This window comes from Gadus morhua, chromosome 15, assembly GCF_902167405.1.
Source record: "Gadus morhua chromosome 15, gadMor3.0, whole genome shotgun sequence".
Taxonomy (NCBI): Eukaryota; Metazoa; Chordata; class Actinopteri; order Gadiformes; family Gadidae; genus Gadus; species Gadus morhua.
The window spans coordinates 24,548,078-24,566,731 of NC_044062.1; the positions used below are offsets into that span (position 1 = coordinate 24,548,078).

At 42.3% G+C, this 18,654-nt stretch overlaps 1 protein-coding gene across 13 annotated transcripts in view; it reads left to right on the forward strand.

Moving 5' to 3' along the window:
• Positions 1-18,654, forward strand: part of ccdc88ab (coiled-coil domain containing 88Ab) — a 141,294-nt gene that overhangs the window by 98,240 nt on the left and 24,400 nt on the right. For all 13 annotated transcript variants that reach the window (XR_003979652.1, XM_030379137.1, XM_030379142.1 and 10 more), the window contains exons 12-21: positions 553-697; positions 1,138-1,316; positions 6,528-6,665; positions 7,004-7,187; positions 8,044-8,174; positions 8,683-8,955; positions 9,730-9,912; positions 10,246-10,524; positions 10,860-10,987; positions 18,288-18,426. Coding sequence is in view for 12 of the 13 variants with exons in the window: in XM_030379137.1 (XP_030234997.1) it covers positions 553-697; positions 1,138-1,316; positions 6,528-6,665; positions 7,004-7,187; positions 8,044-8,174; positions 8,683-8,955; positions 9,730-9,912; positions 10,246-10,524; positions 10,860-10,987; positions 18,288-18,426 (1,779 nt within the window). In the remaining variant the exon portion in view is untranslated. The remainder of the gene's footprint in view (positions 1-552; positions 698-1,137; positions 1,317-6,527; positions 6,666-7,003; positions 7,188-8,043; positions 8,175-8,682; positions 8,956-9,729; positions 9,913-10,245; positions 10,525-10,859; positions 10,988-18,287; positions 18,427-18,654) is intronic.

An 18,654-nucleotide genomic window follows, 5' to 3' on the forward strand; every position in this document is an offset into this window, starting at 1 on the left:
ACGATTGAGATTCTGGAAGTGGTCTGTTGCTTTGACCTGTATATGGACCTGTGTTTCTCTGAAAAGATGTTAAAATACCAGCCATTAATACATGCTTTAACAATAGGTGGCTATAGCACAAAGCTAGTTGGACTCATTTATGGTAGCCTTGGACATGTTCATAGACTCTGTGTTAGAGGATTGCAAATTGCTGGATTCAATAAGAAGAACTCTAAGCAAATAGCCAAGTACTGCTCTGTGTCAGCAATCATAGGCAGTCTGCATGTATGGAGAAAGCGCTGTCATCTCTACCCATGATATAACTTGAACTATACATTTATCTCTACTGATTTACGTGGTTGTGGATACAAAGTGTTTATGTTGTTTTGGACATAATAGGCTCTTTATTAATATTTGGATGCTATGGTGTTGTAGTATTGGTCATTCCACATAAAGTGTGTGTGTGTGTGTGTGTGTGTGTGTGTGTGTGTGTGTGTGTGTGTGTGTGTGTGTGTGTGTGTGTGTGTGTGTGTGTGTGTGTGTGTGTGTGTGTGTGTGTGTGTGTGTGAGCAGGAGCGGGACATGGACCGTAAGCGGGTGGAGGAGCTGCTGGAAGAGAACCTGGTTCTGGAGATGGCCCAGAAGCAGAGCATGGATGAGTCCCTGCACCTGGGCTGGGAGCTGGAGCAGCTGTCAAAGACCCCAGACCCCATGGAGGGTGAGGCCCACACACATGTTCGATGATCTAGACCTGATGGAATAATCAGGTCTCCACTCCCGAAGTACAACGGACCTAGGAAATTTGCCTTTTGTTCCTCGTTTTAAATCGTTTCGTATATTTTATCTGGAGTAGAAGTACACACCCTGATTAAGTCCATTATTTTCATTTCATTTCAAGTTCATAATGGGATTATTCACTAATTAGACGTGAAAATAATGCAACATTTCTGTGTCTGGGTGTGTTACGAAAGATGACAGTCAATTATACTCTCTTACTGCACCTCTTACCATTTATTTTCTTTCTCATTTTTTCTATTTTCTCCTGATACAATATTTGTAGTAATTTTAACAATGATCATGTTGTTTTAGTGTAGTTTGTTAACATTTGCATTGTTTAAGGATATGTAATGTCAAATGACTTCCTGTTTGGCACTCCAGCTCCTCAGAAGTCTCTGGGCGAGGAGGTGAACGAGCAGACCTCCAGCCGGCTGCTGAAGCTTGAGAAGGACAACCAGAGCCTGCAGAAGACGGTGGAGGAGCTGAGAGGAGCAGCGGGCCAGGAGGCCTCTGGCCGGCTGCTCAGAGCCACCCAGGAGAAGGACTCGATGGCTCACAAGGTATCAAACCCATGGGCAGCAAACCCCCTTTAGAGGATGATGCTTTTTACAATGGGTTTTCTGGCGAAAAATACCCTATATTTAGTTTTAGTTTGTTATCGTAATTGAGATCAATGATCCATCATACTCTGTGATATCGCTGGTTCGATATAACAGACACGTAGACGCATAAGACACGTTCAGCTTAACTGAAGTCTAATAGTGCATTTCTTGCACTATTTCATATATATTTAGGGCATTTAGCAGATGCTTTTATCCAAAACGACTTACAATAAGTACATTTGTGTACTGTAGTCAATATCTATGGAAGCATATATGTAGCAAAATCCAAATGGCAATGCAATTGGCAATTTGCAATTCAATAAGTCATTGCATTATGCAATGGAGAATTCATTATGCAATTTAATAATTAATTTGAAAATTCGTTAATCAAAATGAATTTTAATATGCAAAGTGACAATGACATCCTTAATTAAATTTGAAAAAGTTTAAAACATTAAAAATAGAGTAACATTTTGATATTTTGGGTACCTTTATTTAAATGGAAAAAGCTATAGCACCCCCGTAATTTGAATGCACTTCGCCACGCTCTTTCTGTTGCAAAATTCAAATGACATTTCAATCCGCTAAACGATTTTGCAAAGTGTGTCAGTAAATCACGTCTGGGCGGCAACTACGTCACTTCCTCGTCAGCCCAACCAGTATAGGCCGGTTTATACTCCTCCTTAAAGTGCTGTACGTAGACACAGAGAGCCCCCTCCGTCGACGGAGAGCCTGTCGGTGACCCTCTCCGTAGTTTACGTGCGCATCCAAAAACATTTTACTATCCGTCGACGCAACAGAGACGGATGAAGACGGCAAGGGCTGTGATTGGTCCTCCAACAAATTCAATTACGGAATCACTTTGCACCTTATTTACTTTGCACCTTGTTTACTTTGCACATTAAGGACCAATAGAAAAATCTATAAGATTTGAAAAGCTTTTGAAGTTTATTTACAACACTATTGACTAGGGCTGGCCCGAATTATTCGAATATTCGAATACTCGTTCGGAAAATTAGTATTCGAAGCTTAAATCAGTAATCGGAGCTTCGTTTTTTTTTTTTTTTTCCACGTACGTGACGTTACCAGAGCGAGGGAGGCAAACTATAAGCGTCAGCGACACCAAGCAGAGAAGCGAGAGAGGTGGAGGAAGAATAGATATTTTGTTTCCCTTTACTTTATAACACAACATTAGCGGGATCTCTGGAGGAAAAGTAATACTTAAAACCTTAGCTTAGCTGTTTGTTTACGTTCGCTGTACAGCGCCGCGCCAATCAACTGTGACTGGCTTGCTGCAGAGCGTGAGCGTCTTGGGAATACCCGGTCAATATAATGGATATAATATGGACACATAAGACAATCAATATTCGGTATTTGTTATGTATTTATTGTACAAATTGCCTGAAAAGATGCACGTTCCAGGATGAATTGAAAAGCTCCCGTAAGGGCTGAGATGGCAGAGAACAGCTGATTTGGAACGGAGCAACAGCTGTTCGCTTTCACGGGGAAAAAACTCAGGAACTTCAACCTACTTTAGGCCCTACTAATTAACGTTTCAAAAGCTATTAAATCTTCAACAAAATATGCAGATACTGTCAAAATCGGTTCCAGGGAGTATATAGGGATTATTAATGTTGTTTTTGATGGTGTTTTTTTTCTGGAACGAGTATTCGAATATTCGCTCGGAAAAACCAACGAGTATTCGAAGCCTGAAAAATGGTATTCGGGCCAGCCCTACTATTGACATGGTTAGTAGTTATCATATAAGATCGATCGGGCGGCGAATTGCCCACCCTCGAGGGGTCTTCCGTAGTTACGGAGTAGGATTACGGAGTCGGAGTAGTATACTCCTGTCGTTTATTCTAATCTCCAGAGCACGCACCTCTATCAGTTGCATCTGTGTCTTCAACACGATTGTTCTCCACATCATCACAGCAACAATCTCCTACATTGCTGACACATAGAACATAAACAAGGAATTTACAAGGAAGTGACGTATATCTCGCCCAGACGCGATTCGCTTATACGCTTTGCAAAATCTTTTGCCATACGCTTTGCGGATTGAAATGTAATTTGAATTTTGCAGCACAAGGAGCATGGTGCTAAAGCTTTGCCATTTGAATAAATGCACTCAAGAAATGTGACAAATGTTAATTCTATTTTATTGTTATAGCTTTTCAAATTTCATTGAGGATTCATTGTCACTTTGCATATTAAAATAGACTTTGAATAACGTATTTTCAAATTACATTATTAAATTGGATAATGAATTGTCAATTGCATAATGTATTTGACAGATTGAATGCAAATTGCATTGCCTTTTGTATTTTGCTACATGTATGCTTCCATGAATATCATTAACCTTCACTTCATGTTTTCAGAATAGTTTTTGACCCCTGACCCCATTATTCAGTCCAGAACTTTTTGGGACCCCATCTTCTTACATTTTGTTGTGCAATTGCTTCCCCACACATAGTTGAACCCACTCAAAATCTGTCCATAATGTCATCGTATCCAGTGAAGTCAGAGGTAGTGGTTAGCTATGGCTACAAACTAATTAGTAGTTTATCTATATTCACTTTGGTATATAACGGCCATTCAAACTTAACTGTACAAAATGTATCATTCTACCACAAACCCCATATGCATATCAGGTGACCCCAAGGTTCGGGACCACAGCTCTAGTGGACTGAGTTGTAGCAACATTCATAGCTTTACCAGAGTGTGTGGGGGGGGAATTACCAGATAAAGTAAAGAAAAACATCCTGTACATGTCCCCTGCCTCCTTCCTTCCTACATCCTGTAGATGTCTCCTGCCTCCTTCCCTCCTTCATCCTATAGATGTCTCTTTCCCTACTTCCTACTACATCTTTTACCACTGCCTGGCATCCTGATTATTTCGCACAGGGAATAAAAGCAGGGAGGAGAGGAGGAGAAGATGGGGAGGAAGGAGGGATGAAAGCAAAGCAGTAAATCCCGGCAGGCTCATTTGCATCTCCTTTGCCTTCCTCTGACACCCGAACGGCCTTCTCTGTAGTGAGAGCTGAGCCTTTTTGAGAACCTTGAGAACACAACACAGCATGGAAATGGGTTCCTCTGGCACAAAAAAGCAGAGGAAGACCCTGGAATTTATTGCTTTGGTAAAAGTCTAGCACAAAAACACTGCTGGTGGACCTGATGTATGCTTTTGTCATTTGTGAGTTTATTCCAGAGGCTGTGTAGAACAGTGCACACACATGCACTGTGTGCTGTTGTGTAGATGAAGTGGGTGAACTTCACTCGCTTTGGGATATCATTGATTCATATTTACACCAGCTCTCATCCTGAAGTCTTTCCCCAAACAGCGTCTGTGGGAACTAGCCTATTTAAAATCTGCGGTGGTTTCATATGGGGAACGTCGAGAGGGAGCGAGAAAGGCTCCCAGAGTGCTGTGATGATCACTACATGCAGAGTCATTATCGGATAAATAAATGAATAAAACCCCACCCTGGGGTGGGGTTTGTATCGTGACCCTATGGACTTCAGTAGGGGTTTCATTCCGTCAGTGCACAGCACCTTCTCAACGAGCAAGTGTGCGCCTGCAGCCAAGATGGGGGGCGCCAAAATACCAATTCCCTTCACAATGTTATGTACTTCCTTGAAAACCGTTTCGCGCTGCGCTTTTATTTTTTACTGCTCGTGGCGCCCCCCATGTGATTTGGCGCCCCCCACAAATATGGCGCCCTGGGCGGCTGCCTGGTTCGCCCATGCCTAAAACCACCACTGACTTCGGGCACATCTCTCAAAATAAAAGGTATTTCGGTAACACTTTATAATAAGGTGTCATAATAAATAGCAAACTAGTCATTACCTAACCCTTTGTTAATATTTGTTAATTGTTACTAAATTATCTATTTGGCACAAGTTAATAGTTTTTTCATCATTAATTAAATATTAGTTGTTTGCATAAGCCTAACCCAACCCTAACACACGACCCTGAGCCTAACCCTAACCAGCGACACTCTGTGGTCAGTGAACAAAAACGATTAACAATTAACTAGCCAAATAGAAATTTTAGTAACAATTAACAAAGGGTTAGGTGATGACTAGTTTGCTATTTATTATGGCACCTTATATTAAAGTGTTACCGTTACTTCTTCTGACGAGTATACAATCTTTATTCATTCATTGTTCTGCGACCGAACTGACAGGGATATCTCTGATATTATGAATCTTAAAGACTGTTTCGGGGTTCTCTGACTCTCTGGTACTTCCACAAGAAATACTCGTAAGTGGGGTTATCTCGGCCATGGTGGAGAAGGAATTGGAGGAAAATAACTTTTGCTTTGACCTCTCTGAAGTCCAGATTTGAAACGCTACATGGAGGAGAAAGAGATGGTTGCCGTATGCGGGACAGCTGTCAGTTAACTTCGGGTCCATGCGGACTCCTCCGGCTGGAATCCTTCCGCTGCTCCGCCGCCGGAGGAGTCCGCATGGACCCGAAGTTAACTGACAGCTGTCCCGCATACGAGTCTGCATACGACCGAGAGGTCGGAACAATGGACCGTCTGAGAAATTACATGGACCCGAAGTAAACTGACAGCTGTGTACTGAAAACATCTTTCTCAAATTCTGCCTGAGTTTGTTGTTGCTGGTTACCTAAAGAGGTCAGCCGGAGGCTCTAATACCACTTGTTGAAAGGGCTACAGCGCCACCTAGCATAACGGAGTAGATAGATAGATAGATATATACTTTATTAATCCCGAGGAAAATTCAAGAAATCAGTCAATCAATCAGAGTCAGCCCATTGCTCCGGCGATTATTTTGATTCTCTTAAAGGCCATGTACGTTCGGAAAAGTGACACGGTCCGTTCGAGTGGCAAAATCGGTAAAAGGCTTAATCCGATCTAGCTGTCCCATGTAAACGCACTGACTGTTTCCTTCAAAGCACCTGGAGAGCTGTAACTGAATTCCAGGGAAAATGTGGAGTGAAAATAAATTGTGAAATAGTTTGACATTCCGGAATTAGGTTATATACAACAGTACGGTACCATACAAGCTTTTTCCCATTAAATAAGGTCTGGAGTTGAACTAGAACCTTTTAGATCTGATAATATGATCTGTAATAGTTCTGTCATGAGCTCCTTGAGACCAGATAATGTCATAAAACGTGTTTGTGTGTGTGCGCAGCTGGAGCAGTTGAAGAGTGAGTTGGCTGCAGACAGAGAGACCCTCCTCAGCTCGGAGTCCCTCAGCACCGACCTGATGAAGGAGAAGGCTCTCCTGGAGAAGACCCTAGAGACCCTCCGAGAGAACTCAGAAACACAGGTAAGAAACACTCATTCAAATATATGCAGGACACAAACATGCTCACATGCACACCTGCTCACAAATAGCCACATGGTTGCTCTCACACTCACACATAGACACAACCATGCACATACGCATAAACACAAACACACACCGATATTTTAATTCAAATTATAATGCATGCATACAACATGTCACTTATTTTAAGTATTCCAATCAATTAATGCATCAATAAGTATTTTCAGTGCATTATGATCCTGTAAAGCTTTTTGTTGGACACAATGTATAGGGTCAGAAGGTACCGTAACCGTAGCATGAAGCATACGGTGCCAAGTCACAGTGTTGACCGTCCCCAGCTGAAGGGCATGGAGCAGGAGAACCAGCACCTGGGCCAGATGCTGAGTGCCCTGCGGCAGCGCTGCCAGGTTGGGGCCGAGGCCCGCGCAAAGGACGTGGAGACGGAGAACCGGACGCTCCACGAGTCCATCTGTGAGACCAGCGCAAAGCTCAACAAGATCGAGTCTGAGAGGAAGCAGCTGCGTGAGTTACCTGTTGGTCCACATGTTCACAGCCAAGTTAACACAGCAGTTTTTAGCAGGTAGTTTGGAACAGAATCTGTTCCTGTGGATGTGTGCTAACTGGAGTTAACTTCCAAACTAAACCAATACGTTGTTGTCACATAGAAAAGGTGTTTAACTAAACTGTAAATGTACACAGCATGCTGAATAGGGCTGGCGTGACCTCAGCCCGCACAGCAGGTGCCGAAGCACAGGTCCCGGCAAGAGAAAGGATCCAAAGCAAACACGTTTTCAAAAGTAAATAATATTGATTGACTAGAAAGGGATAAGGGAGAACAAAACAGGAACAACAGTAAGCCAAACAAACACTAAACAATAACCCACTCAGCTTGGTAAGACAAACTAATACAACCCAAGCAAACGACAGCTATCGCCAGGGAAATGTAACATGCCTGGCAAGACCAGCCAGACAACAAAATGATGGCTAAAGAGCCTACAAACAATGGCATGAAAGCCTACAAATGCGACAGGTAGTGTCCACATCAATGGCGTAGCGCCCAAACACGATACAAGCAGTATCAACCGTGGCATAGAGCCAAGTGGTGTGGGAGAGCACAGGCTTTATCCACCTGCCCCTTTTGATTGTAATTGCCCTCAGCTGTTGTCACCACTGGGCCTGCAGGATACTCGACAGGAAGGGGCGGGGGTACCTGAGCAGAGGGGGGGAAAAGAAAAGGGATTAAAATCCTCATACAAAATAACTACCTGTACCAACCTGATGTTTACATTGAACGGAATACGATAATAATGATGAGCCAACCCACCTACGTAACAGTTGTGCCATTGATGAAAACCAAAATGTGTGGTTGAACTTACAGGGAAAGAGCTGGAGTTGGTGAAGGAGAAAGGGGAGAGGGTGGAGGAGGTGGAGTTTCAGCTGCAGAAGCTGGAGAGGGCGAATGAGAGCCTGCAGAAGAAAGTGACCGGTCTGAGCAACACCTGTGAAAAGGTTTGGATTCTCTCGTCACTCCATTATACCTTCTTAGTAACTACATCTGTCGATCTATTGATTTTAGGACATTTGATGATGGCAATGCATGTGGTTCAAAGGTGCATAATCATGGGAAGCCACATTGTGTTTACTGGAGAAAGGTAGACCTCTTGGTGCACTGATGTTGTATACAAAAATTATGCTTACAGATTAACTAGCAATAAGGTAATGAAGGTTATCTTATTTGAAGCACCGTAAAAAAAATATATCTGAATGGATATAACATCTATAATATATATTGAACGAAGGAGACTGCAAATTTCTGTTGCATACGAAGGATCATTTGACATCGGGGCAACCGAGAAATAACCTGTGACTTGGGGCACAGCTCTTGTTCACCTGCAACCCAACCCAAAAAAGTTGGTCTGTGGCCTCATTTCATCTGCAACATTGTGATCTGGATATAAAGCAGAAGATTTGGTCAATAAGCCGATGCCAGCTGGACTGATGACCCTCCTTTCCCCAGGTGTCCTCCCTGGAGAAGGAGAACGGAGAGCTGGAGGCGGAGGGCCGGCGGCTGAGGAAGAAGCTGGACGGCCTGAGCAGCATGGCCTTCCAGCTGGAGGCGGCAGAGCAGGAAAGCCTCCAGCTGGAGCAGGAGAACCTGGAGCTGCGGCGTTCCGGGGCCAGGGCCGCCCAGCTGGAGGTGGAGAACCGGGAGCTGGAGAGCGAGCGCAGCCAGATGAAGCGCAGCCTGGAGATGCTCAAGGCTTCGTCCAAGAAGACTGAGAGGCTGGAGGTATGAATCATATTGCCTGACAGAGAGGCTAGGTTCAAACAGGGAGGCTAGGTACTAACAGAGAGGCTAGACACTAACAGAGAGGCTAGACACTAACAGAGAGGCAAGGTACTAACAGAGAGGCTAGACACTAACAGAGAGGCTAGACACTAACAGAGAGGCTAGACACTAACAGAGAGGCTAGGCCCTAACAGAGAGGCTAGGTACTAACAGAGAGGCTAGGTACTAACAGAGAGCCTAGGAACTAACAGAGAGGCTAGGTACTAACAGAGAGCCTAGGTACTAACAGAGAGCCAAGGTACTAACAGAGAGGCTAGACACTAACCGTGTGGGTTGACCGAGGCTAGGTACTTACAGAGAGGCTAGACACTAACAGAGAGGCTAGACACTAACAGAGAGGCTAGACACTAACAGAGAGGCTAGACACTAACAGAGAAGCTATTTACTAACAGAGAAGCTGGACACTAACAGAGAGGCTAGACGCTAACAGAGAGGCAAGGTACTAACAGAGAGGCTAGACACTAACAGAGAGGCTAGACACTAACAGAGAGGCAAGGTACTAACAGAGAGGCTAGGCCCTAACAGAGAGGCTAGGCCCTAACAGAGAGGCTAGGCCTTAACAGAGAGGCTAGGAACTAACAGAGAGGATAGGACGTTCAAATGGGTTTCATTAAAGATCCTGTTGTGATGCTTGGCTTAGACCTTGATAACCATTCATCTGTTCCAAGTGGGCTTAGTGGGGATAGCTGAGATGTGGGTGTGCTGCTCCCCCAGGTGAGCTACCAGGGCCTGGACACAGAGAACCAGCGGCTGCAGAAGGCCATGGAAAACAGCAGCAAGAAGATCCAGCAGCTGGAGGCGGAGTTGCAGGAGGTGGAGACAGAGAACCAGACGCTGCAGCGCAGCCTAGAGGAGCTCAAAATCTCCGGCAAACGCCTGGAGCAGCTGGAGCAGGAGGTAGGCTGGTGGGGACAGTGGACCAGGTGATAGGCTGGTTGGAACAGTGGGGCAGGAGGTAGGCTGGTGGGGACAGTGGACCAGGTGATGGGCTGGTTGGAACAGTGGGGCAGGAGGTAGGCTGGTGGGGACAGTGGACCAGGCGGTAGGCTGGGGCAAACAGTGGAACAGCAGGTAGGCTGGTAAACAGCGACCATCCAAATGTTTGAACGTTTTGTGTGTATTAATTATAAATATAAATTGGGAAAAATGTTTGGATTGTCCAGATTTGTCCCTCCACACGGTGATTTGAGCTGACTTTTAACTGGACATGCTTCTTCTGCCTGTTTCAAGAACAAGAGTCTTGAGCAGGAGAGCTCTCAGCTGGAGAAGGACAAGAAACACCTTGAGAAGGAGATCAAGCGGCTCCGGCAGCAGGCGGAGATCCGCGACAGCAAGCTCGACGACAGCAGCCAAAGGCTTACCTGCCTGGAGAAGGAGAACCGCTCCATGGGCAAGGAGATGATCTTCTTTAGGGATTCGTGCACGCGGGTCCGGGACCTTGAGAAGGAGAACAAGGAGCTGGTCAAGCAGTCGTCCATCGATAAGAGGACCCTGGTAACGCTCCGAGAGGTGAGGAGCCGTGCCCGCCAGCCAGCGGGGGGGGGGGCAGGGGGGCTGCTGGCTCGGTCCACTGGCTTGGTCCCCTGGCTCGGTCCGCTGAACCCATTTGAGATCAAAAGGTTTTCCTTGATGCCGGGGGAGATTGTTGAGCTGATTCATTGGGCTCCTAGAAAGAGATAAACTCCATTAATTATTGATGGCTATTATAGGTAAAATACTGAATGCTTCAGCCTAATCAGAAAAGTGTGTGTGTGTGTGTGCGTGTGTGCGTGTGTGTGTGTGTGTGTGTGTGGTGTGTGTGTGTGTGTGTGTGTGTGTGTGTGTGTGTGTGTGTGTGTGTGTAGGAGCTGGTTAGCGAGAAGCTTCGGACCCAGCAGATGAATAACGATCTTGAGAAGCTGACTCATGAGCTGGAGAAGATTGGCCTGAACAAAGAGAGGCTCCTGCACGACGAGCAGAGCTCTGACGACAGGTGACTAACACACAGATGTTCACTGGCTAAACATGGTTCTTTGTGTCAATGATCCCGCCACTAATTTTCCGGTCATTTTAAAGTGGGAGTAATATCACTTTAAAATTAGACCCATTCTGTTAGGGTCTCAAAGAGTTGGTGAACATTTCTGTGATATTTAGGTGAGTGCTGCATGCAGCACTCACAGTTATGATAAATGGTTGTGTCTTGTGTGAATCTAGAGCAATTCGTTAATCCATCCATATTTCTGAGACACTATTGGTCTCATGAATTGTGTTCACTGTATTGACGTGAGAAACAATCACAACCAGAGAATATCCCGTTCAATGTAAAAGAACAACAATCCTCCAGACGGCTGGTTTCTGTTTTGTATTGCACTTTATATTACTAAAATCTCAAAGCGCTACAGAGAAGTAAAAATAAAATTTGTGAGAAAAAAAGCATTAAAACAATTATTAAAAATGACCAATAAATGGTTGAAAGCAGAACCTATAAAATAATAATTAGAAAAATGCTTTTTAAAAAAGATACGTTTTTAGATTTGTTTTAAAGCCGCTGAAGTCTGTGGGGTGCACAGGTGGTCAAGGAGGGTTTTCACCAACATCCCTTCATCTGCTGCTCTCAACCCAAAGTTCAGACTTTATTTCCTCTATGTGTTTAAATTCTAAAGGACTTGTACTGGACATCTTTGCTCAGTGTCCTTGTTTCAAAACTAATGGTTCACATGAATTTCAAACCAATTTGTAGTTTTCTGCTTAAACCGGATGTTCCTGTATGCTTTCCTATTAGTGACTATTATCGTATGTAAGTGTTGATGTATTGCTTTATGCTGCTTTATTGGCCAGGTCTCTCTTGACAAATGGTCCATCTGGTTAAACAACGGTTACATAATATACATCCTGGACGTTCTGCTAATAGGGGGTGTGCTTAGCCTATGTGTGTGTGTGTGTGTGTGTGTGTGTGTGTGTGTGTGTGTGTGTGTGTGTGTGTGTGTGTGTGTGTGTGTGTGTATGTATATATATTAGAGCTGTCAAGCGATTAAAATATTTAATCGTGATTAATCGCATTAATGTCATAGTTAACTATTATTAATCGCGATTAATCGCAAATTATTTTTCTATGCTAAATATCCCTTGATTTTTTTGTCCCATAATTTTTCTCATTTTAATTCTCTTATCAACATGATGAAGTGCATCGGCTTGCCTTGTGCAAATGATTTTCTATTGATAACAACATTGGCATATACTGATCAAAACAGGACGATACAAAAAAAGAGCCTATAGTGCAAATAAACGACTGCTTTGAACAAATGTCATTTGAACATAGCAGTCAGGCTACTGCTTCTTTGTTTTGAGCCAAAAAAATAAATAAATTACGTTAATCGCGCGATAAATTTTTTAACGCCGTTAAATTTGGTTTGCGTTAACGCCGTTAATAACGCGTTTAACTGACAGCTCTAATATATATATATATATATATATAGGATAAGCACACCCCATATATAGGCTAAGCACACCACATATATATGTATGTATGTATGTATGTATGTATATATATTAGTGCTGTCAAGCGATTAAAATATTTAATCGCGATTAATTGCATAATGCCATAGCTAACTCACGATTAATAGCACATGTTTTTTCTATGCTAAATATCCCTTGATTTCTTTGTCCCATCAATTTTTCTCATTTTAATGCGCTTATCAACATGGAGAAGTGCATCGGCTTGCCTTGCAATGCCTTGTGTTATTAACGGCGTTAACGGCGTTATTAACGCCGTTAATAAAGCGTTTAACTGACAGCACTTGTGTGTGTGTGTGTGTGTGTGTGTGTGTGTGTGTGTTGTGTGTGTGTGTGTGTGTGTGTGTGTGTGTGTCAGGGTAGCCGCGGGGTCTTAAAAGTCTAAAAAATGTCTTAAATTTCATGTTCCTAAATTAAGGCCTTAAAAAGTCTTAAATTGCGTTACCCAAGTCTTAGTTTTTTAAAGATGGTCTTAAATTTCCTTCTAGGATATGTTTTCGTAGTCAACCGGACTGTAACACAAGGGGAAAATAGGGGGCGTTTTGCGTATCGGCGTTTTGCGTAACGTCAGAGAACGTCTCATTTATTGGAGTATGCGCGAACAATACTTTAGGTTTTCGCGCCGGCAATCTAAACAAACAAAATCAGTCGAGAGGAGACGCCACATCATGGGGAAGCAGGGCTCTCAAGTCTCACGCATTCGGCGTGAGACACACGCAATTCGACCCATTCACACGCTCACTCGCCACACTTCGTATTTCTCACGCAGAGAAATTACCAGGATAGCGCCCACCAACTTGCGCCACTATTTAACAGTGGAACAGGTAGGAATCAAATGGGTTCCCCTTACGAAGGGTGACCAGATGCCCTCTTTTGCCCAGACATGCCCTCTTTTTGAGACACTTTTAAAAATAAATGTATCCGGGCGGAATTTAAAAATCGTCCGGGATTTTATTAAAGCCTCATACATGTTCACATTGAATTTGCGTTGCGTTCCTCTGGGTTGTTCACAAACTACTTAAGCTACGCCCTCCCCACCTCAGTTCTGTTCGCTTTGCATTGCTGGAAGTGAGGAGGGGGAGTGGTTAAGTAGAGCCTTCAGATTGGACGGTTTGACTTTAGAGTTACCGTCATGTTTTGTATTTTCTTTTTTTGTTGCCATTATTGTTTTATAGGGACAAACATTAACAAATTTCTCCTACAGGGGATTTATAAAGTTCTATCTATTGAACAGAAAGAAACACTTTACACAGTTTTTACCACAGCATTGGCCTACTGAATGCCACAGATATATTTTAAGCATTGGACTGAATGCCACATAAATATATAATTATGTTTTTGCACGTTTGCAACGTTTAAAAGTTCAGGGAAAAGTATAGCCTCTACTGGTGTTGCTTAGGCCAATATCCTTTTGAGGCAGTGTTGTTTCTGAATATTAGTGTTAAGGGCCGATAATGCTTACTATCATACATTAGTCACCATGTCTGTGGACGGGTTAGGGTTAGGGTTCGGGCTGGCTCCATACATTACGAAGGAGTTAGTAAAAGAGGTCAACAAGGCAAGTGGTGGATTCATTGAAATGGTTGAGGAAATTTGAATGCTGAGAAACTACAGCAATTTGAAAAGAGTTTGTTTGTTTATATTTTATATTGTGTGTTGAAAGTTTGATATTTAAACCAAAAATACAGCTACACTTTCACACCATCACTTTGTGTATTGTTTTTTTAATCTTTTATTATCATTTCTGGGTACATGGTCTTAAGATACATCAGGCCTCTAGGCTTTGAGTTAGGCCCTCAGTTTGGCTCTTTGATTGGTGAGTGCACACTTATCCTTTGGCACATTCATTAATGTATTGACATGAATGTTTCATATGTTCCAAAAAAACATGAATAACATATGCACGGCCGCGTTTTACGACTGCTTAATGGAGCGATGTAGGTCTTAATTTTTATTGAAGTGGTCTTAAAAAAGTCTAAAAAAAGTCTTACATTTGGGTTGATCAAACCTGGGGAAACCCTGGTGTGTGTGTGTGTGTGTGTGTGTGTGTGTGCGTGTGCGCGCGTGTGTGTGTGTGTGTGTGTGTGTGTGTATATATATATATGTGCATATATATATGTGTGCATATATATATATATTAGTGCTGTAATGCGATTAAAATATTTAATCACATTAATGTCATAGTTAACTCGCGATTAATTGTGCGTAATCGCGATAAATCACACTTTTTTTCTATGCTAAATATCCCTTGATTTCTTTGTCCCTTTAATTTTTCTCATTTTAATGCTCTTATCAACATGGAGAAGTGCATTGGCTTGCCTTGTGCAAATGTATTTTTATTGATTACATTGGCATATACTGATCAAACCAGGACGATACAAAAAAAAAGCCTATAGTGCAATTAAACGATGAACATACAAACATACTGCCTTGAACATAGCTGTCAGGCTACTGCTTCTTTGTTTTGAGCCAAAGAAAAAAAATATATATCGCGCGATGAAAAAATGAACGCCGTTAAAATTGGTTTGCGTTAACGCCGTTAATAACGTGTTTAACTGACATGTATATATATTAATATATATTAATATACTAATATATATATATACTAATTTTTTTTTAACTACTTAGTGTTCGGGCCATTTTTGGCCTATTTTTTGTTTTTGCACTGCGCCTACTCTAGAGAGCACTGCTCCTTCATAGTATGACCTCTAATCACATGCTTGGTCTCTTTGGAAAGCTGAGAACCTGTAGAATTTAATGACATTATCAGAATAACTGTATCATGTACTCTCACAGTGCTGGGAAGACTATAATATTGTTTTTCCTCCCGGCCGGTTACCCACAACTCCAAAACCAAGCTGATTGTAGTACCATGGGTAACTCCATATCCCTTGGAAACACTACTGAGCCCTAGCCCTAGGTCTTGTGATGCTTTGTGTAAAAGCAGATCAACAAAGCATAAAAGATGAAGTCTCCAGCTCCTTTTATGTAATGATATGTCCATTCGTTCTGGTAAGGGTCCTTTTGGATACTCCAAAAAAGACCTTTGGCTACACAAAATGCATGCTGTAAACAAAAGTGAACCCAAACATGTAGAAGCATAATCTTGGTCTCAAATGAAAGGTTACCCTCTGGGCTTTCTTGTGAACCATTTAGATAGCATACCAGATGTTCTGATATGTAATGAGACAGGTATAACCACACAAAAATCAAATTTTTAGCTATCCGACTCTGGGGAAGAGCCTGCTAGTTTACGCACACCCCTTGCGCATTTGTTTTCTCAACCACACGTTGTTTGACATGCTGGATATCGTCAGAAAGGTATTTTCATTGGCTATTAGGATATCTAAGGCCCGTCCCCAACCCTTGCTGTCTGCTGGTGTAGCTGTCAATCAAAGTATACACGCCCCGTTTTGATAGTGATCGCCTCATTGGCTTGTAAGGCTTGTAAACAAGGAAGTATTGGTCTTACAGACATGTGGGAGGGCTTTATGTCACCGTGAGACCCTGGCAAACACAGCGGATTCAATGAATCAGACGAAAATAGCAGAATTCTAACCCTGAATCGCAGTTTTCTACAAAAAAACATAGTAGCGTTTCGGTTTTCTATTTTTCGTCTGCTTTGTATAAGATGGCTTGTGCCTATACACAATGTAATTACACTAAAATAATATTGATATTCGATTTCTGCGGACTCTTATGAACATTTCAAGACCCAACATGAAGTATCAACTCATTGCTAAGGATATCCACAACGACGATAAAGTTAGAATGCACCAAGGGATGAGGAGGGTGAGGGGGGCTATTTTGACCTAAGACACTAGGATATTTTTGATCTATATTCGCCAAAAATATCTATTCCACCATATGGTTGACATTGGATGACATTCCTGAGATTCTAAGCTTTCAAACGGTGTATGACATGACTATAACAGTATAACACTCAACTGTATGATGTCGAAAGTTGACCCAGCATGTTGGGGCTGATGTAACGAAAACTTGCCCGCCGGCGGGATTTGACCGTTAAGTGGTTAAATAAATTGCGTTGATTGCGCGATAAAAAAATTAACGCCTTTAAAATTGGTTTGCGTTAACGCTGTTAATAACGCGTTTAACTGACAGCACTAATATATATATATATATATATATATATATATATATATATATATATATATATGTATGTGTATATTGTATGTATGTGTATATATATATGTATATATTAGTGGTGGGCATACATACTTTTTTTTAATGTAGATTAATCTAGATTAATTTTGGAATTAATCTAGATTAAAATGGCAAACGGCAAAAAATCCTTTAGTTTACCTTGAAAGCGGTCAATTATACTTGGCAACGGTGAATTATCAAATATAATTCACCGCCGGAAGTTATGAAGTGCCCATGCAAGTGAATGGAGCAGTCTACAGCATTGAGAAGAGCCGTGTATTCATCCATAATAATGTAAGGTTTAAAAGTTAATTCATATTTGAAAGTTGTAGAATAAGTTAATATAATTTATATTGGAGTTAATTTGCTAGAAATGTATTTGCAATTTTTAGTCAGTTAGTCATTTACATATTTATGTTGCACAATTATTACTTACATATTTAAATGTTTACATATTTAACACTGATATTCTGTTGAATCTGCCTCTCTGATTCCCTCACGTTTACCTCAGTCTAAATTCTAGCTTCTGATTGGTTAGTTCAGTCACGTGTTGGGTCCGAACAAGAAAGTGTTGTGGTTGTTGTGAGTTGTAAAGTAAAGTACCGCTTAAGAAAGTCATCCGACCGTCTCCCTGCTGTTATTCTCATAAAGAGTGATCCACCACCACATATCGAACCCTCACGTTACAATAATTCAAGGCCTACCTGGGCTGTACCACTTCGGGTGGGGCCGCTCAGTTACTCCCCTCTAGACAAAATCGACTTGGTTGCTACGTTGACAGTTTGTGAGTGAGTGTTGCGTCTGTTGAGTGAGTGAGAGGTTGCAGGCGCACAGCTCAGGCTGCCGGACAGCGCTGCAAGGAACTTTTATAAACGCCATATTGTTATCCCGCAGTAGTCAGCCAGACAGCCCAGAAACGTTAACGGCCCACAGGGAATTCTCCCGACTCTCCCGATTACCACTCAGCCATCGTGTGTGTGTGTGTGTGTGTGTGTGTGTGTGTGTGTGTGTGTGTGTGTGTGTGTGTGTGTATGTGTGTGTTATTCGATAGCCTGGTAATGTGTATAGGCCTACGCGTACTGTAGGAATATTCATACTGGTTTAAATAATAAATGTTTTTCCCATCTTTGCTGAGCAAGAGTTTTGTTCGAAGGTTCAGTGATTGAAACAAATAAAAGCCTGGGCTATTGAAGTTTTACTGTCATGCAAATACCCGATGTCAAGTGGACCGGGTTGAATTCACTGCGGATCTCTCTCTTCTTATATCCTTACCAAATATATTTTATTACTGTCCATCTCAATACTCTCTGATCTCATTAAAAGGCTGCACAAAATCAAGGGATATTTAGAATAGAAAAAAATTGTGATTAATCGCGAGTTAACTATGACATTAATTTGATTAATTGCGATGAAATATTTTAACCGCTTGACAGCCCTAATATATATATATATGTATATGTATATCTGTTAATATATGTATACATATTAATATATATATGCATACATACATACATACATACATACATACATACATACATGCATACATGCAATCATGCATACATGCATACATACAACCTCCTAGTGAACCCACAGTATGATTACTCCTGTGCGTCCAGGTTCAGGCTGCTAGAGTCCAGGCTGGAGACGACTCTGAATTCCTCTCTGGAGATCAAGGAAGAGAAGATCGCTGCCCTAGAGGCCAGACTGCAGGAGTCTTCCAACCTCAACCAGCAGCTGCGACAGGAGCTGAAGACGGTGAGACACACACACACACACACACACACACACACACACACACACACACACACACACACACACACACACACACTATAACACTTACACTTACACAAACTTGTTCTGGCTGCAAGGCTGAATAGAGCCGAGCCAGTATAGTTTAGTGGACATGCACATTATTTAAGATGGATAAATGGATAGCCTGGATTGCCTGGGGCACCAGGGGGAAGAATGTCAGCAGTGCTGTTT